Here is a 20788-nt window from a genome sequence, read left to right as displayed (position 1 = left end):
CAACCATCCCCTGGATCCCTGCAGGCTTGTGATCGCCCAGTGAGTTGAGCACAGCAGCAGTGACTACTGAAGCTAGTTCGCCCAGCTCCCTCCCTTGCAAGAGGCTCGCCCTTGCAGCCAGCCACCATGGTATAAGGAAGCCCAGGCCACGTGGAGAGGACAGAGGCGTTCTGGACGACAGCCTCAGCTCAGAGTCCAGCCGAGGATCACCCGCCCGGTGAACCAGAGCATCCATGGAGGAGCCCAGCCTCCAACCCCGAGTCTTTAGCTGAGGCCGAAGAGCAGAAGAGCAGAAACTAGCCAGCCTCCTGCATGCCAGACCCGCCCCCCGCCCAGAGCTTAGTAAATAGTTGCTTTACGCCACTATAAATCTTGGAGAAATTGAAACAGTCACAGTTTACGAGAACAGCTGTTAATTGCCAATTTAGGGACCAGCCTTCCCGAAGGAGACCTAACTATCAGGGTCCTCAAGGAGCTCCGGATATATAACACTGCCCCCACCCCCAGGCCACTCACCACCTTCTCCCGGGAGCGCAAGACCCCCATCTTCCCGAAGCGCACATGGAAGGGGGAACACTGCAGGCTCCCGTTGGGCTGGCGGACCACGATGATGTCGATGCATCCCGACAGGGTGGCGGGGTTCAGCCCCTTGTAGAGCTCCTTCACAGTGACGAACACCTGGCCCGCCAGCTGCCCGACGTAGTTCATGGTCTGAGCCTGGGCGACAAAGACACAAGCGAGACACACACGCAATTAATTCAGCTCCAGAGGTGGCTCAGACGGTAAAGGATCTGCCTGCAATGCAGGAGACCCAGGTTCCATCCCTAGGTCAGGAAGATCCCCTGGAGAAGGAAGTGACAACCCACTCCAGTATCCTTGCCTGGAGAATCCCATGGATAGGGAAGCCTGGTGGGCTACTGTCCATGGGGTCACAGAGAATCAGACACAACTGAGCGACTGACACTTTCACTAGAGCCAGTCAGGATGAACGTGTGTGCACCGCACGCCCGACTTCACACCCTGCTCAGGGCATTTTGCTCTACCAGAATGGGACTCCCACGCCTCACTCAGCTACCCCCACCCCAAACCCCGGCCACCCAGCAAGGCTTAGTCTCAGTCGTCCCTGGGCCTCCTCTCCGAGTCCACGGTACCTGTTGACACCGTCCTTATGGTTCTTGCTCTAACTCATGTGCAGGTTTTACAAACCAAATCTCAAGACTCTTGAGAAGAGAGACTGTATGTGAAATCTTTCATATTCCCCCCCACATCAAAAAGAGTGAAGTGACGTGAAGTGAAAGTCACTCAGTCATGTCCGACTCTTTGTGGTATAGTCCATGGGATTCTCCAGGCCAGAATACTGGAGTGGGTAGCCTTTCCCTTCTCCAGAGGATCTTCCCAACTCTGGGATCGAACCCAAGTTTCCTGCGTCACAGGTGGATTCTTTACCAGCTGAGCCACCAGGGAAGCCCAAAAAGAGTAGGCATTTAATAATATTACTAGAGACAAATGACTATTTTTCCTTTAGAAGGAAAAAAAAAAGTGACTTTTATTTTGGACAACTTCCACCCTGGGCCTTCCCAGCCTGCCCCATGCTCTCACATTCTGAGGGATATCTGTGCCGGGCTTCAGGCTGTCTGCACAGCTGACCCACTGGAGTCCCCTGAACAAACATCCAGGGCCGCTGCTCTGCAAGGGGCCTGGTGCTGGGAAGATAGATTCAAAAGACGCAGGCCCCCTCCCCCCAGAGGGACTTGGGCTTGAGAAGGAGAATGCACATCCATGAGGCTGTCTCTTTTAAGGAGACGCTGAGCGAATTCACTTTTCCAACAAAGGTCTGTCTAGTCAAAGCTATGGCTTTTCCAGTAGTCACGTATGGATATGAGATTTGGACTATAAAGAAAGCCAAGCACCGAAGAATTGATACTTCTGAACTGTGGTGTTGGAGAAGACTCTTGAGAGTCCCTTGGACTGCAAGAAGATCCAACCAGTTCATCCTAAAAGATATCAGTCCTGAATATTCATTGGAAGGACTGGTGCTGAAGCTGAAACTCCAATACTTTGCCCACCTGATGCAAAGAGCTGACTGCTTTGACAAGACCCTGATGCTGGGAAAGATTGAAGGCAGGAGAAGGGGATGACAGAGGATGAGATGGTTGGATGGCATCACCGACTCAATGGACATGAGTTTGAGTAAACTCCGGGAGTTGGCGATGGACGGAGGCCTGGCGTGCTGCAGTCTATGGGGTGGCAAAGAGTTGGACACGGCTGAGCGACTCAGCTGAACTGAACTAAACTGAGGGAATTCTGTCCAGGGGAGGAGAAGAGCCATCGTGGAGAAGCTGGCAGTTAGCAGGCGGGGAGGAGGGCAGCGATGCTCACTGGCAGAGGGAGGCAGATAGGACGCTGTACGTGGAGAGATGTGCGCCTGCAGAGGGAACGCACAGTGGGGGACCAGAGCTGACACCTGCCAGGAGACAGGCCAGGCGTGGTAGCAACGGGAAGCCATTGGGGACTCGAGAACACAAAATGATGACTTCATCCATGACTTAGAAAGAGCACTGCGGTTACAAAAAGGTAGAGAAAGCTGGCAGGAAAAGACCCTGAAAGCAGGCAGGCCAATCCGTGGCTGCAGATGATCATGCAGACAAGAAAAGATGCCAGCCTAAAGGGTGGCAGTGAGGGGAGAAACGAGGCAAACATTGGGGGCCGGAGCAACGGGAGCCCCCGCAGCGCTGGGCCCTGGTCCTGGCCTCACAGCTGGGGCCCCACCGGCCACCCCAGTGTGACCCGCACCCACCCAGCTGCCTGGACAGCCTCACCCGGCCTCCAGATGCCAGTTGCCCGCCCTGATAGGACTCAGACGCTCAGACAGGCCCAGCCTCCCCTGGGGATGTGGCTCACGGTCCTGCCCCTGCTGGGTCCTGCCTCCTCCGTCTCCAGCTGCACCTCCACTTCAGGGCCGAGTCCACACACTTCTGTCCTCTCCACTCTGTACACTTTGGTGGACTCGTGAGGCCACGTGGTTTCAGTATCATCTGAGCACCAAGGGGTCACACAACGTGACTTCTGACCGATGGGTCCCCAGCCCTCGGCAGGTTTCCCTGCCCTCAGACAGGTTAGATTGCTCAGCAGATCTAACCAGGAGCCCATGGGACTGACCACACTGACTACCACCCAGGGTCCCTACGATGACTCCAGCAGCTGTCACGGCGCACACGTGCCCACCTGGCCCTGGCAAACCTCCATTTACACAGCTTGTAACTGTGAACTTTCTTGCTCTGATGTGTGTCCATTTTGCCATGTGGTTTTCATGTCACTCAGTGAAGCCAGATTCTCCTTGAGGCTAAGGATCAAGCCTGGTCCTTTCAAATTATTACCAAAAAAAATAAGAAACTACCTTTTATGAGCCTCTCATCTCAACCCCTACAACATAAGCAGAAATGATTATGACTTTCCCTGCTCCCAAAAAAAGGAAACTGAAGCACTAAACTGATCAGTCAACTGCCCTGCATGCAAACAAGAACTGCTGATTTGATTCTAACAGAACAAGCCAGAGACCTGAAGCAGTGAGCAAAACCCTCAAAGAAAAGAGCATGAGAAAGTCCTCTGGCTCATGGTACAACTTTAAATGACGTTCTCTGGATTAATACACTTCCTCCCTCAGATGCAAAAATAAGCAGACCTTCAGTAAACACATTCAGAGATGCACAGACCTGCCTCCCAGCTGCACAGCCTCCACCACTAACTAAGGCCCAGGTACCTAAATTCGTAAGTTCACACGTTCTAAGTTGGCTTAGTGGTGCAGGTTAACCAACTCCATGCACAAGGGGAGGCAGGACATTTCCTGAGCCATAGAAAAAAGGACTATTTATAACCCTGACACTTTCTCTAGGGAGTCATTTTATAAAAGGAAAGCATCATCACAATGGTCAACCTAAATTTTAACATACTGGGCTCATGAGACAGCAGTATAATAACATTTTTTTACAATTTCCGTCATATGTGTGCGTGCATGTTAAGTCACTTCAGTTGTGTTCAACCCTATGGGGTGGAGTCCACCAGCCTCTTCTGTTCACGGGATTCTCCAGGCAAGAATTCTCCAGAGTGGGTTGCCATGCCCTCCTCCAGGGGATCATCCCAACCCAGGGATCAAACCCGCATCGCCTACATTGTCAGGCAGGTTCTTTACCACAAGCGCCACCTGGGAAGCCCCTTCTGTCATATACATGGCCTCATATGCATGTGATTCTCACAATAACCCTGTAGGTATAAGGCCTTTCAGGTAGGAAAACTGAAGGACAAGCAAATGTGCAAGGCAGCAAATGCCCAAGATCACCAACCTGGAATCTGACCTTGGCTTTGGTTATGTTGAGCCCCTCTCCCATCCCCCACAGCTTCCTTCAACTTCACGACCCTCACATATGGGCTCTGCCCACCCCTGAATGACAGTGACCCCTGAATGACTGCTCCCCAGCACCGGAGTCCTGAACCCAGGCCAACGTCACTGCTCCGCTGGCAGGGCTCCTGAGAAGGCCTCAGGACCTGCTGGTTGGCATTTTTTATTCATAAGAAAGAGAAAGCTCATAACTGGATGGTATTACCAGCTCTCTGTCCCAGCCTCTCATCTGTCAAATGAGCATACTGGCCTGGGTGACCTGAAAGGTCCAGGTCCAGCTCCAATCATCCAAAGATAAAGGCTGCACACTTCAATCCTTAGCAACTGGAAGGGCATCTTTCATAATGTAAATGAAATGTTGATCTGTGCTCTTGTCCTTGAGAACGAAGCATCCTTTCCCCGCCCACCAATGAGTAAATTCAAGGTAAATGGGCAGAAACTGAGAATTCTGAAGCTGCAGGACCCTGACTGCGCTCGTGTCCCAACACCCTCGTTTTAAAGAAATAAGCCCAGAGGTGGAACATGGCTCAGGCGAGCTCCCCACAACCAAGACAGAGCCAGACATCAATTCCTCGATTTCCAGCCCTGGGATTTCCCCTGTGCGCGGGCCATGGGTGGGCTGATGTGTTTTTTCTACCACAAATAATCAGAAGTTGCTTTGAGATCTATAGCTACCCTCTCTATTGAATAACTTATTTTCAAATCTGAAAATATCTCCATTCCGAAGCAGAAAATCTGTTCTATAATCCTTAACAAATGACTGAGCCAGGGCGCCACCTGCCAACACGCTCCTAGGAACTGTCAGTGTCTATGCCCTAGGCCAGCTGGAACCAAGCACTGAAAATTTTTTAAAAGGGAGAGCACTCACTACCACCTATTTGTGATTTCAGAGACGCAGCAGTGAGTGGTAGCTTGAAGTGAGATCTTAGTTCCCTGCCCAGGAATCGAACCTGGGTGGTCTGGATGAAAACCAGGAATCCCAGCCACTAGACCAGCAAGAGACAGTGGCTGGAACAAAGCTTGCCCTGGCTCTTATCCCTACTGATAAATGCATTTCTCAAGAAGGTGAAAACTGTAAAAACAGGTATAAAGTTTATTATCAGAGACACAGCACCAGTAGGAGAGCTCACAGAGAAATGGTTTAGTTAAGATAGAAGCAAGGCAGAGATGCACACCGGAGAAAAAAGGTGTGGGTGGCCCCCGTTACAAGAAGGAGTCCAGTAAAGAAGCAGATAAGTCATTTACATAGGGCAGTCCTTCTGGGTCTTTGCTTTCCTTTGGCCAGTTATCTGGTTTCTTTTTCCTCAACTGACCTACCATAGAACCCTCTCCAACATCCATGCAGTACTTTTTTCAAGAAGAATTCTAACCCAGAGGCCAGTGGAAGGGGAGGCAGGGGTGTGCGGGGGGTGGATCTTGGCATCACATATTATGGGATGATGCCCCCTTCCTTTTAGCCCCCAAGAAGTCTTTCTGAGCATGTCCAGTGTCTCTCTTGCCCCAAGGATGGGAAATAAATGACTTCTTTATTTTTTTTTAATTTTTTTAATTAATTTATTTTTTAAGTGAAGGATAATTGCTTTAATAAATGACTTCTTGATCTTTTACTCAAACGGAGTTTAGCCCTTCTCTGTTCCTGCCATGACTGTTATCTTAAGGTGTTCTCAGGAAACAAAGCCTGGCTCTTTATACTGTTTCTGTTATTTCCATCTCCAAGTGCAAATAGGAGGCTGGTTGTAAATATCTAACCTGGAGCCCACCTATCTCCTGTTTGCACTCAGGAAGTACAAACAGGAGGCTAGTTCTAAGTGTCTTGCCTGAAGTCCATCTTTTCTCACCCCCAGAGAAATGTAAACAGGAGGCCAGTTGTAAATGCCTTGCCGGAGACCCATCTCCTGCCTCACTAGGATGAATACTGCCTAAAAAGCAGGAAAAAACATGCACTGGTGAGGATGTAAAGAATATGGAACCTACATACACTATTGGAGGGTAAATGGTACAGCTGTAGAACACAGCATGGTGATTCCTCAGAAAAATTTAACATAGACCTACCCTCAGTTCAGTTCAGTTGCTCAGTCATGTCCAACTCTTTGCGACCCCATTGACTGCAGCACGCCAGGCTTCCCTGTCCATCACCAACTCCCAGAACTTGCTCAAACTCATGTCCATCAAGTAGGTGATGCCATCCAACCATCTCATGGTCTGTCGTCCCCACAGCCAGTCCCTCCCATCAGGAAGCTTACACAAGCCTCTTATCTTTACCCATCAGAGGGCAGACAAAATGGAAACCACAATCACAGAAAACTAACCAAACTGATCACTTGGATCACAGCCTTGCCCAACTCAGTGAAACTATGAGCCATGCCTCATGTAAGGCCACCCAAGACGGAAAGGTCATGGTGGAGAATTCTGACGAAAAGTGGTCCACTGGAGAAGGGAATGGCAAACCACTTCAGTATTCTTGCCTTGAAAACCCCATGAACAGACTTACCCTATGACCCAGCAATTCCACTTCTGAGTACACAGCCAAGAGAATGGAAAGCAAGGTCTCAAAGAGATATATCTGTGTTTATAGCAACATTATTCCCAACAGCCAAAAGGTAAAAACAACCCAAGTGGCCATCGATGGATGAACGGATAAACAAAATGCAGTATGATACACACAATGGAACATTATTCAGTCTTCAAAAGGAATGAAATTCTGACACATGCTACAGCTTGGTTGAACCTTGAGGGCATTATGCTAAGTGACACACACCAGTCACAAAAGGACAAATACTGTGTGATCCTGCTTGTATAAGGTATCTGGAGCAGATAAACCCACAGAAGCAGAAGGGAGAATGGTGATTACCAGGGGTGGGGGCAGGGTGGAGGAAGTTCACGTTTCACGGGGACAGAGCTTCAGGTGTGCAAGGTGAGAAGAGCTCTGGAGCTAGACAGTGACCGTCTACTGTGTGAATGCAAAGCCACGTACGTGTACTTGTATGGAGTCTATTGAGTTGTTCACTTAAAATTGGTTAAAAGACTGGATTTTATGTCGTGTATTTTACCAATTTTTTTTTTTTAATTTACAACACAGATAAAAGAGAATACTGTATCAACCAGAATTCATTTCAGGAAGATGAACATTATTTGGTTAAAAAGTTTCTTGGAGGGACTTCCCAGGCAGTCCAGTGGTTAAGACTTCACCTTTCAATGCAGAGGGTGTGAGTTTGATCCCTACTTGGGGAGCTAAGACCCCACATGCCAAAAAAAAAAAAGAAGACATAAAACAGGAGCAATATTATGATAAATTCAATAAAGAGCATAAAAATATATTTAAAAAATTAAAAGTTTCTTTGAGTGATAGACTGGGTCCAGGAGACCAAGGGGAGAAAGTGGACCCAGGTCACCTCCAGCATCTGCCTGACCAAGAAGCACAGGCTAGCTGGAGGCAACCACGCTCTCCTTAACCTTCCGCTCCTCCAGCGTCTCCTCCTAAACACATGCTGGTGAGTGAAAGTGAAAGTTGCTCTGTCGTGTCTGACTCTTTGCAACCCCATGGACTATACTATCCATGGACTTCTCCAGGCCAGAATACTGGAGTGGGTAGCTGTTCCCTTTTCCAGGGGATCTTCCCAACCCAGGGATCGAACCCAGGTCTCCCACATTGCAGGCGGATTCTTTACCAGCTGAGCCACAAGGGAAGCCCAGGGATACTGGAATGGGTAGGCTATCCTTTCTCCAGCAGATCTTCCCAACCCAGGAATCAAACCGGGGTCTCCTGCATTGCAGGCAGATTCTATACCAACTGAGCTGGTGAGTAGGTACCGAATATAGGAGCCAACCGGCTGGGCACCGCTTCCCAAGTTTCACGTCTGTCAGCTCCATCGGAAGTCAAAGCCTCAAGGAAGAAGCTAATTTGCTGGTGAAGAAGCCAGGCCAGCCAGAGTCCCTGCCGACCCCCCTTCACCTCCCCTCTAGCCATGGTGTCCACTGAGACAGGACAGGAGAAGGCCCAGAGCGGGTGCGTGCCCTCAAGAAGAAAGTGCCTTCGGAACTTCAAGAAGCAACCACAGATAAGCAGATTCTGTACACAAAACAAAGGCTGAAATTTCCAGCTGAACAGCTCTGAGAGCCCTGCTCTCCACTCATCCCACTCCAAGTCACTTTTCCATCTCTTGATTTTAATCTTGGGATCTGGCAGGAGCTACCTGCTCCACCTGATAAGCCTTCACTTACTGCTCGAAATGGGATTCCTTTAACCCTCATGCAAAAGGTTTTCAAGGAAAGCTGAGCCAGACCTCAAAAAAACAGAAAGATACCCCTCCTGCCAAACTCAGGTTCTCTATGCGTGCTCTCTTAACTCTTAACTCTTCTCTCTTAACTCTGAGGTTAAGAAACAGGTAAACATATTTCTCTCAGCGTGACAACTTCCAGCTTGACCTCCTGGAACACTACTAACTTTCTAAGATTATTCCACGCCACTGGAATACTGCCTTTCTGAATACTCTTCCGTAAGTTAGAAACCACGGCAGCACTTGTGTTAGATCCGAATACGTAACACACATGGAACGCAAAAACCCACAAGTGTGTTCCCACGTGGGGTTCCATCTGCAGCGTAAATAATCAACAGAGCATCTTCAGCCTGAAAAGCATCAATTATTAAAACTAAATATGGACCTTTGAATTATTTCAGGCCAACCCCCTTACTCCAAATTCAGGAATCAGGTCCATTCATTTATTATGCAAATGTATAAAAGTGATTTTAATTAATTCCCCTTCTAGTTCTCTCAAGGAGACTATTATCAAAGGCACATTATCTACAAGGTAAGTTTCTCCATTTTCATCTTGTGGGCATGCCCAAAGATATGTGATGTCATGACATGCAACATCCAATCTGGAGATACTCCACCCCAGGAAGGATAATGGGTCAGGACTCGGGGCTGAGAAACCTCACCTTAGCATAGATCAAAGAGAGTGCAAAGCTTCCTCAGTGGACACTACCCTCAGAATCACTGTTTTTGTTAAACCTTCCTCACCTTGACACTTCTTTCTTTAAGCTCTTTAAGCTCCACAAGAGTTCTACTGTCACTCCTTAATCCATGTCCCATCGCCTCTTCTGTGTCTTCGCCTGCATGTCAGGCTACCTCGTCCATCTCCACACCCACAATAACTCATTGTTCTGTGAAGTGAACCTCCCTCCGGGCTCTCCTGTTAAGGTGATCCCCTCTCCTCCTATCCTGGGCAGCGGCTTGATAAAACACAGGTTGTCACTTGTCCAGCTGGAGAGACCTGATAAACTTGGGCCAGCATTTGTCCAGTGGCTGGAGAGACCCCATTCACCAAGCTGTCTGCCCTCCTTGAGGACTGGGAGGGGCCTGCTCATCTCGGGACGCCCAGCCCCTCACATGGCACCGGGCCCATCCCAGGGACCCAGGAAATGCTGTGGCCACACACGACCATGCTTGAATTACTTCCCAGACTGCCGTTGACTCCATTCTTCAGCATTTGCTGGGAGCCTCATCTCTTCTATTTGTCCGTTAAGCGAAGTACCTCTGAAATGACCTGATTGAATTAAATCTATACGGTGATTGTCTTCCAACAAGTGAAACTGCTTCATTGGTTGGGGACACTTTAGCGTTGGTTTAGTGGAAATAGAGGAGGTACCATCCAAGCTGCCTGCATCCTACTGTTAGAACACTGAAACAGATGCACAGCTCAGAGTGAAGGACCAGGGCGCGGGGGACGCCTGTATCCTCCTGATACCCATCACAGCGGAAGAGGACGGGAGCGGTGGCAGGTAGGAGGGCACGGAGCTGTGCCAGAGAAGGGGGGCTCCGCTTACCAGGGCCCAGCCGACCTCGGGGCGGTCATGGCCACATGGGTGGGCACGATATCCTAGTGCTTTCCTGAGGAATGAGGAGGCAGCTCATCACACAAAGAGAAATGAGGAAACATCCGAGAAGCAAATGACTAATGGCTAATGTCACTTCTTCCCGATCCCAGGCGAAAGGCCACATAAGCTTCCACTCAACATCTGTACAGCACTTCACAATACATGGAACTCCTTTGCCTAGGTGGACTAATCTGATGAAGATCTAAGCATACTCAGAACCAACATCATTACCCCATTTCCAACAAGGAACTGGGGCACCAGGTTTGCATGGCATTCTGGGTAGCTCAACTGGTAAGCCACAGTGAGGATGGGGGCCCAGGTGTAACCCCCAGTCTTCCCTGTCCTGCTGAGCACATCACTGCCTTCCCATCCCACTGGACAGAACTGGTATAAATGGGTGACACAGCCAACGTGCATGCTCAGTCGTGTCTGACTCTTTGCCACCCTTTGGACTATAGCCCACCAGGCTCCTCTGTCCATGGGATTTTTCAGGCAAGAATACTGGAGTGGGCTGCCACTTCCTCCTCCAGGGAATCTTCCCGACCCAGAAATCGAACCCGCGTCTCCTGTGTTGGCAGGCGGATTCTTCACCCACTAAGCTACCAGGGAAGCCCAATAAATAGGTGAGGCCCAGTTACAGAAAAATCAGTTTTGCTTTAGCAAAACCGATGGCAATCGTCTAGTTCTAAAAGCCAGATAACAACATTCAGCACATGTTCACGGGGTATCCCAGTACTACCCAGGTGACCAGAGATTGTAAAGAAAGTTGGAATTACAGACAGGCCATTCCAGAGCCAGGATGAAAAGTACAATCTGTGAGACCAAGCTTCTAAGAGAACTGACTCATTCTGGGGGGTGGGGCGAGGAGCTCGCCATCAGTGGGGGCATGCAAAGAGTCTAAACCATGATCTGATGAAGAGGCTGTAAAGGGAATTCAAGAATATGGGGTTCTGAGTTCATGATTCTATGACTTGGTCATAACTACTTCATGAAATCAAGTTTTTATCTCCAGCAAGAAACCAAGAGTTTAGAGTTGCTTTTTATTCTTTTAGGGATTGTTTGGAGGGTGAGGAGAGCAGTCGTACAGGGGAGAGGGATTTGTTTTGGAATTATCTTGTCCCATTGCAAAAAATTTCAGACGTGCACACACCAAGGTGCACATACCAGAGCAAAGTAGCTTAGCAGGTATGGGGAAGGGGGGAACAGTCCTAAAATTCAAAAATTAGAAGAAATTAAGAAAACGGGAATTGTCCTCTCCCAGGAACACAAAACTAAAGAAGACAATGCCCCAAACTAGATTCACTGCAAACACAGTTTAGATAACAGGCTCATTACGCATTTCTTGCAGCAAACAGGCCACAGAAGATAAGGATTAGTCTAAAAAAAACAGAAACTGCACAAAATTAGGGGTGTGAACAACAACAAAAAAATGTTGCCTTCCATTTCAGTAAACAAACAACACTGCTTGCCACTCAGGGGAACAATAAATGTTGCCCCCAGTCAAGCCATCGGCCACTGCAGCCGCCCAGTGGTGCACCCTGAGAAGAACTCAGGATAAAGGAAAACAGGATACCCCTGTGGGCAATTAAGATGCACATCAAGGGAATCACTTCAAAGAGCCAGACTCTGGCACCTTCCTGTACACAGACAAGCACTGAAATCATTAACTTGACATGGCTATTTTGTGTGATTAGCAGTGATCTTTCATATTCAACTATATTGTTTTCCCAGCAAAAACTTCCTATATATCCTGGCTCCTCCCTCTCCTCTCTGAACACCCAGGTTATAAGTCCTCAGGTGAAAGTGAAAATTACTCTTTCCAACCTCATGGACTATGCAGTCCATGGAATTCTCCAGGCCAGAATACTGGAGTAGGTAGCTTTTCCCTTCTCAGGGGATCTTCCCAACCCAGGGATCACAGGTCTCCCACGTTGCAGGTGGATTCTTTACCAGCTGAACCACAAGGGAAGCCCAAGAACACTAGAGTGGGTAGCCAATCTTTTCTCAAGCTGATCTTCCCGACCCAGGAATCAAAACGGGGTCTCCTGAATTGCAGGGGGATTCTTCACCAACTGAGCTATCAGGGAAGCCCTCAGTAAGGTCACCAAATAAAACATAACTCTCAGGTTTTAGGTTGCGTGTGTATTTTTTTTTTTAGTAGACAGGGGTCAGGAGGCCTGGACGTGACTACTTCCTCCAGCATTCAGGAGCTCTGCACCGGAGGCCAGGTCTCCCCCAGCCTCTCTGATGAGATTTACCAGCTGTCATCAAGAGTGCTGAACAAGATGATAACTTTGAAAAGGTCTTCGCCCTTGCAAAGCACAGGACGAAAAGTGAGTGGTTACTGCAATTTCTTTCTTGAGCAAGTGGCTAGATAAGTCAGACTCGGTTGTGGGCTCTGGGTGTTATTTTCACAGGCATCCACACCTCCCCTTGCCTACCCCTACCCTCAGAGCTGCTTAGATGGTAAATCCAAAACCTGCCCCCACAGTGCTCAAGGCCTAAAAGGTCAAACGCCTCCTTTCATCAGTCTGTGACTGGAGACATCTTTGGCACACTTGCCCCAGAATGAGTCATCACTTCCAGGAGCAAGCCTGCCGGATCCCCGGCCCGGGTGTGCAGAGACAAACGTGCACTCCGTCACCTCTCCCCTGACAACAGGTGTGGAATCTGGGCTTACGGCAAACGCGGGGCAAGTCCTGACTGGAAAGCCGACCCAACATCCCCTGGCTTTGCGTTCCTGTTACCAGCAGCAGGACTGCAGCCCCAGACACCCAACCAGCTACTGCTCCACTGGGGGCCAAGGTTCTGGCCTGCCAGCTACTCTGGTTACAGAAGTGCATCTGAGAGATTTCTCCACATCCACTGAGTTCACGGTTGGCATGAGGCAACGACAGCACGGCGGCAAGCCAATGTGACACAAACCTTCAAACCCGCTGCCCGTTATCACACGCCACTACGGCTGGCACACCATCCAGATGGTGATAGTAACAAAGAGTTTAAATCGTTTGCTTAGTTGTCAGAACGATGCAAGGGATATGATTTTCCCATTTTGCAGAGAAGGAAATTGTTACAGTTTATATAACTTGGGCTGGGTGAGGTGAATGCACCACCATCCAAACTCACATTGAACCTCTATCCAGCACTGGGACTATGCTGTCAAGCTCCCCAAGACTTGACAATCCGACCTACATACAGGGCAGCACGCAGACCTTAAATTATATACACGGGAGGGTGTAACGCACAGCAGTGTGAAAACTATTCACTTCTCCAATGGGGAGGCCAAACTCAGCCACGATGGTACGTTTTAAGAGCTTGATTTCCTGGTTTGGAAACTAGTCTGCTTGCACCAGAGGTCCATCTGTGCTTGCTGGTGGGTCAAGCAGCAGCAGACCAGTCTCGTCCTCCCGCCTCTCCAGGTGGCATACGGAAGACACCCAGGGGGTGGGTACATAGGCTGGGCAGAGCCCTGCCACCGGCTGACAATCAGGGCCATGACCTTGCAGATCTGGACAGGGTCTCATCACTTTTGAACTAACAAAGAAAAAGGGCAAATAATTTACTAGTAAAAGAAAAAAAAAAATCTAAATTGGATATCCATGGATAAAATCTTCTCCTCCTCTTTATCCAGATCTACACCTCAAGTAGTTTCTGAGGGCTGGTGAGCAACTGGCTGATACCTTCCTGCCCACGCCCACTCCCCTCTCACCCAGTCACACACTCACCTGTGCCCAGCACCGGGCTTGGCACTGGCCAAGACTTAATTCCTGTCCTGAGAAACTGAAAGTCTTGTATCTTAACTGGCTCGGTTATTGAACAACTAACTGAACATAGATGTCCTTTATAACCTTTGTGAATGGTGAAGAATTTGCTCTGGGAGAGTAAGCCTCAGTCACTGGGAGTATGTAAGCCACCTGGCTTTTCGCTCGGACCGTTCATCCTCAAGGACAAGACAGAATCTGCCTCCTGGGAGTTCTCCCTGTGGCTTCCTGAAGCCCCGGGATGCTTCCTTCCTCTGAGGACGACCCCTTGCGCCCTAACACCAGAGCCGGGCCTCAGAGGGATGGTGGGGGGCCTCCACCCACCACCCCTGGCTGATCTCCTCTGAGCATATTCAACTGTGCCCCCACGTCTGGGGTCCAAATCCATGGTCTGCCCAGCTTTGAGCAACAAAACAGACGGGTGCTGCTTCGGGACTGGCCAGGACCACATCCACCTGGGAGGTTATGGGATAAACGCTGGCTTTCATACAAAGCATGAAAAAAAAAAAGACAATTTCTAAGAAATTCCAAAAAGATATGATGACTAATATGACTTGTGTGAAAATGAAATTGGTTTATAAATAGCACGTCTTCCTCTTGCTATTTCTATTACCAGCAAAGAGGAAGTCGTCTTCTCAGAGCCCCTATGCATTGATAGTTATCAACTGGCAAGGGTGACAAATTACATATAGATGACAAAAAAGGAAGTATGACTTTGGTGCAGAGTGATGCAGGAGAAACAATGCCAGACTGGAAGTCCAGGTGCTGGGGTTTCATCCCCAGTCCTGCCCCCTACCCTGCCTCAGTGACAGCACTGGGGAAGGGGAGATTAGTCCCTCCCCTCCCAGCCAGCCTGAGCCAAGTGAGACCACCAGCAGATGCTCCATGCGTTAGTCCTACCATTGTGAATGGGCCCCTAAGAGAAACTTCTTACAGACAAGCGTGTGCTCAGTCACGTCCAGCTCTTTGCAACCCATAGACTGTAACCTGCCAGGCTTCTCTGTCCATGGAATTTTCCAGACAAGAATACTGGCCTGGATTACCATTTCCTACCCCAGGGGATCTTCCCAACCCAGCGATCAAACTCGCATTTCCTGCATTGGCAGGTGGATTTCTTAACACTGATCCATCAGGGAAGCCAGAAACTTCCTACATAAGAAAGCGAACTCCTGTGTCGATCAGTGCCTGTGGGGATTCAGGGACTTAACTGGCAGGCCAGTGTTTTTCAGGAGACACTCTTGTCCAATAGTAGCAAAATTCACCAGAAAAGTTTGTGATGCCTTGAAAGAGCTTGCAGGTCAGACTAAGACTTCCTGACAAATGATGAAGCAGCAAATCCAGCAGCCCTGGCGTCCTGGCACCAAAGCCTGTTCTGCATTAAGCAGTCCTGCTCATCGCAGTTGGGCTGCAGGCCATCCTGCAGGATGCAGGGTACCACAGGAAGCGTGGGGAGTGCGTACATCTGGGATGCAAGGAGCTGTCACCCTGTAGAAATGCGTCAGGAAAGCGGACACCCACAGCCACTCCAGACACACAGGAAAAAGAGAGAGAGAGAGAAGGCGCAGGAGGTTTCCTCTCCTCCTTTAAGGGGCTCCACCCAGCAGGAGAGCCCCACACTCCGGGCACAGAGCCCATGCACAACGCACCAGTTACCCCAGTCTCGTATGGTTCCCCAGGGCAGGGCTGCTAACACTTTGTGTCACAATGAGGTAATGGAGGTCTCATGACTTCTCACCTCACTGCTACATCAGAGACATCAGCATTTCATCTAAAACTGGCAGAATCCTCCAGGATTCGCAAAACTGGCAAGAACATGGCTTTGGTGGAACTTGTGCCCAAATTCAACAGCCCAGCCACAGCTCTCCTAACCCCACTGCTTTACTAATTCCATTCACCTGTAGAATATTAAGACTAATTTAAGAGGGCCTCAGACCAAGCCAACAGAATAATGAGAAAAAAAGAGTTGACAGAGAAAGAAGTCCATAGCGTCAGTGAGGTACGAGAAGATATTCAATTCTATTCGTAATTTAAGATATGCAAATCAAAGCCTTTCAGATAGTCCAAAATCAAAGCATTTTGTAAAACCTGAGGGCTGGTGAATAGGGAAAAAACAAATGCTCACCATTCCCTGCTGGTGGGGTAATAAACGGGGTAAGCACTGTGCCAACAGCTGTTGTCTTTTTTGCACACAACAGCAAACCCCAGCAATTCTGCTACAAGACCCATGCACAAAACAGTAATTACGGCCCTGATTATAATGAGGAAAATTAGAAACAAATATCTACAGGACTTTGGTTAAGTAAATTGGGGACCACTCAAACCATATAATTGAGAATTATTAGGGTGTGAAAAGATAAAACAAAGAAACAGAGACGTAGTTCCCCAAATACTATTAATAACATGAAAAGATGTATATACTATTTGAAAAAGGTACAAATATACTTATCATATGAAATCACCTTAAAGAATTACATTTACACATATTCCAATATGCACAAAAATGACGGACTGATGTGTGTACCATCAAGCTTCACAGGCTCACTCCTGGGGATGAAGAGGAGGCCTTCGCTTTCCATCACAAATACTTCCACAGTGTTCATTTCTGGGTTTTTATTACATAGTCATGTACTGCTTTAGCATTAATTTTTAATGCCCTCAGAGACCTAGGGGGAAGATGGCAAACTCTGGCCTGCTGGGTATCAAGGTCCTCCCCACCCATCCTTGAAACTGCTGAGACAGGAGGGGACGATGGGGGGACGGACACCTGCTTTGGTCGGAGAGGTCACATGGTGACCATCTCCAGCACTGGGATTTTGCAATGCTCAGATCTTGTAATCCCATGTGATGAGTGTTCTCAGGTCCCTGCCAAGGGGCACAAAAGGCCTGGGGGTGATGGGGGGAGGCGGGGCAGCTGAACTACCCAGTGGCCAATGTGCTGGGCAAAACAAGCCCTAGTTTAGACGCCGATGCCCTGGAGGAAGACATGGCAAACCACTCCAGTATTCTTGCTTGGAGAATCCTCTGGACAGGGGAGCCCTGAGGGCTACAGTCCATGGGATCACAAAGAGCTGGACACAACTGAAGTGACTTAGCACACAAAGCACAAAGCACCCTCAGCTCTTAACCACTAACTCATGAATGGAACACAGGACCGCATAGCCTCTCTTTATACACCTGCAAGGGCTCTCTGTCCAGGTCTGTGTCTTGGCCAAAAAGAAAGCCCTACTGTGGGACTTCTGCCCGACCCCTGTCCCCGCCCCTCAGCAACTCATGGAGAGGGGGTGGCTACATACCACCTGGATCCTCCCAAGTGCTGCCTACAGCTCAGGGATAAGAGTTCGGGGCCTGGAGAGAGACACTGGCCTTCACATCCCAGCTCCCCACCTGCTAAGCTGTGACCATGAGCAACTGACCAGTCTCTCAGCCACTCAATCTCATATCTGTAAGACGGACAATCCTAACAGCACCCGCCCCCTGGGATGGGTATGAGGCAGTACACGAGAAGTTCTTTTCCAAGTGCACAGCCAAACCAAAGCCAGGTGCTACCCTGTGGTCACAAAGGGTCCAAAGGCTGGACTGAAAACTAAGACCACAGCCTGACAGCACTTTGCCTATGTCAACTATTTAAATCATATCCTCCCAAAAAGTCAAGGGCAAAGAATTCTACTGGTTAAAATAAATATAGAAATACCAGAAAGGTATGGTTAGATTTCAATAGGCTGGGCATACATTTCCATTTTGTCCAAAAAGTCTGAGTCAAAGGGAACCCCAAGACTGGGCCACAATCGGCCGACGCAGAGTTCACGGGCAGGTTAAGTGCCCGGTTATATCGCAGGACCCTTGCTGCTTCTATCTTTTGTCAACCAGAGGTGGATGCCTAGTGAGACCAGGAGGATTTCGCCAAAAAGAGAGAAGACATGTGTCTAAGGAGATGCTGGACCTTTAGGAACAAGGCACACAGAGTAAACCCGCTCGTCCTGTCCCTGAAGCTGGGCCAGCAGGGTCTGTGGGCGCCCTTAGGAGCAAACAGGCCACGGATCTGGAGTCAGGACTCGGCCCCAACAACTGGTAGCCTTTTCCTGGAAAGCACAGCATTAAGCACCAGGAAAAAAGTCTTACAGGAATTTCAAACCTGCTTAGTGGGTTGAGGGATGTGGTTGCAATCACCAGAACAACATCCTCTCCAAACTGAGCCCTGGGCGTTCGCTCCCACCCTCCCTCCAGCTGGACCATCCCGGGCCACCCCCCAAGCCGGACTGCGGGAGGCCAGCACCTGATACACGCAGGCCCCTGCCCACACACCATGCACTGGGTCTCATACACCCTTCTTCCCTCCATCAGAGGTCACACACACACACACACACACACACACACGTCAAGCTAAAACAAGTTTCACAGAACAATAATCTAACCTTAGTATGCCTGGATCCAAAATTTTCTTTTCTACTCTTATCTCACTTTTTTAAAAAATGCCCATCGACTCACTAAACTGCCAGTGGGTCGCAAGCTGCTCTGTGAAAAAATTACTGTGTCCAGAGCCAGGGCTCTCTGCAGGCAGAAACTCCAGCTGCTTCTCATTCTTGTTTGTTAAGTCAAAGGTGGGGAGAAGGGGGGAGGCATGGGAAGAGGAAGCAGCAGGGGAGCACAGGGAAGTGGGGGACACACGAAAGAGGGGGGCAGGTCACGGGCTCCCTGAGAGCCCCCTCCCACCGTCAAGAGGCTGTCCCAGTCCCGCCTGCCGTGTCCCCCGAGCTGGACCTGCGGCCAGGAACCCAAGCAGGTGTGGGGCCCCGGCTCTCTCTCCAAATCCACTGCTCACAGCTTGGAAAGCTCCCATTTCACAGACAGCCACCGAACAGGCAGCTGGAGTCACCTATACACTGAAAGCGTATCAAATTACTGAAGGGCTTGTTCGGGCTTTGCTCAGCTTCTCTTCCCAAATCCCATTCTGAGTTCCAGTGAGCTTATCCCGTAGGAAACCTGGCCAGGGTTCAGTGACACATAACAAGTGGGACTTCGCCCACCCCTCCCCCGGCATCCGCCCCAACACTGACCCTGCATCCCGGCCTTGCGTGTTCCTTGTCACCTCAAGAGCTCTGGGTTCTCACGCCCCGGTCACACTGAGGAAGTTAAAGTGCCCGCAGGTCAAACCACCAGTCTCAGGGTCACAAATGGACCACCATCGTCTAGGTCTTTCTCAAAATGCTCCAAAAGTCGCCCCTGCCAACAGGCCTTCCCTGGAATGAGCCGCCTGCGCCTCAGCTAGCCCCAGCGGCACCCTCTGGCTAATCAATCCATCGCATTTAGATACCTTTTAGACCTTGAACCCAGAAGAGTGAGGATCCAAGAGAGGCTGACTCATAGGGGCCAAGGGGTCCCACAGCGGTGATTCATAGCCCAGATCGCAGTGACAGGCAGGACTGTCTCAACTCTACAAATAGCCCTCCTCACTGGCACCTTGCGTCCATCCCTTAAAATAACAATGACCACGGTGACCCCACGCTCTGTCCCAGGAGCTCTTATCCATCTCAGGGAACTTTTACAATAACTTGCAAATGGGTGTGATCCTCTTTTCACCTCACAGTGGAAGAAACTGACACTCAGAGAATTTATCTTTGGCCCAAGTTACAGGGTTAAACTACAAAGCCAAGTTCTTTGCACCAGCCTGTGTGCCCCACTAGCCTCAGGCCCTTCTTTTGAAATATCAACCTCCATCTCCTGCCCTCTCCCTCCGGTCCAGGGCCCTGAACACAGCTGACTGGGTGGAGGGTAGGCTTGCTTCCTTCCTTCTAGGCTGGCCACCCCCACCCCTTTCAGGGCAAGACTCCTCCTTGGCCTTTCCAAGGTCCCCTCAAGACCCAAGATCCCCCCACTTGCAACAAGACTCAGCGGTGTTTATTTCTTGATTACTGTATGTTCCTCACTTGCTTACTTTAATTCATAAGACCCAAATTATTGAACAGGGAATGAAAAGTAACTTTCACAATCACACCCCCATTACCTGCCTCCTCCCGTGAAAACACTGTGCGTAAGCTCATCTTTCCAAAACACTCCTGTTATCCTGGGGAAACTACTAGGTTCTAAAAACTCTGAATCAATACTGCCAGGTGTTTTAGCCAAGTTCCTGTTTGGTGGTCAAAACCTGAGTTGACATATGCTTTCTCCAGCAACTACCCTCCACACAAACTACCCTTCAGTTATCTACACACAATGCGGTTCCATGGCACTTACGAGTTATTTCCAAAACACTACTTTTCATCCTACATTTTCCCGGGCTTCCCCCAAATAACATTATTCCGCAGGGGCATTTGATGGGAGGCCTAGCACCCCTCCGGCAGCACGAAAAGTGCACAGAAGCCGGCAGAGCAGAGACCAGGCTGTAATAGGAGAACTCGGATTCCAAACCCGGCTCGGTTGTGTGACCTTGGGCACGGTAATTCAAGCTCCCTGAGCCTCAGTTTCCTCAACAGCAAAGCAGAAAACCTTAACATTCCCCATCCCCGAACAGCTTCATAAATGTCCCTGACGCTAAACAGGGGCAGCTCGCTGCCCAGGTAAAACCCACCCGTCCTTCCCCGGATGAAGCTGGCTGGTCCCGCCGTCCGGGGGTGGAGGGGGCCCCCCTCGAGTTCGCCACGCCGATCAAGGTCAGGTCAGCCCTGCAGGAGAAGGCCCGAGGGATGCTTAAGAGACCGCCGGGCCCCTGGGCCTGTTCTCCGCCTCCCTCCCCGAATCTCTTTCCCCAGAAGGACC

The 20788-nt window shown here is 49.6% G+C and overlaps 1 protein-coding gene across 5 annotated transcripts in view; it reads right to left on the bottom strand.

Moving 5' to 3' along the window:
* LPIN1 (lipin 1) overlaps window positions 1-20788 on the bottom strand; it is a 131164-nt gene that overhangs the window by 49366 nt on the left and 61010 nt on the right. For 3 of the 5 annotated variants that reach the window (XM_010852080.1, XM_010852081.1, XM_010852082.1), the window contains one exon: window positions 517-717. In XM_010852080.1, coding sequence (XP_010850382.1) covers window positions 517-717 — 201 coding nt within the window. The other 2 variants (XM_010852083.1, XM_010852084.1) reach the window with 2 other exon arrangements.

The sequence above is a fragment of the Bison bison genome, unplaced genomic scaffold, assembly GCF_000754665.1.
Source record: "Bison bison bison isolate TAMUID 2011002044 unplaced genomic scaffold, Bison_UMD1.0 scf7180017864307, whole genome shotgun sequence".
Lineage (NCBI taxonomy): Eukaryota > Metazoa > Chordata > Mammalia > Artiodactyla > Bovidae > Bison > Bison bison.
Note: the sequence above shows the minus strand (reverse complement) of the source record. Positions and strands in the feature narration are given on the sequence as shown.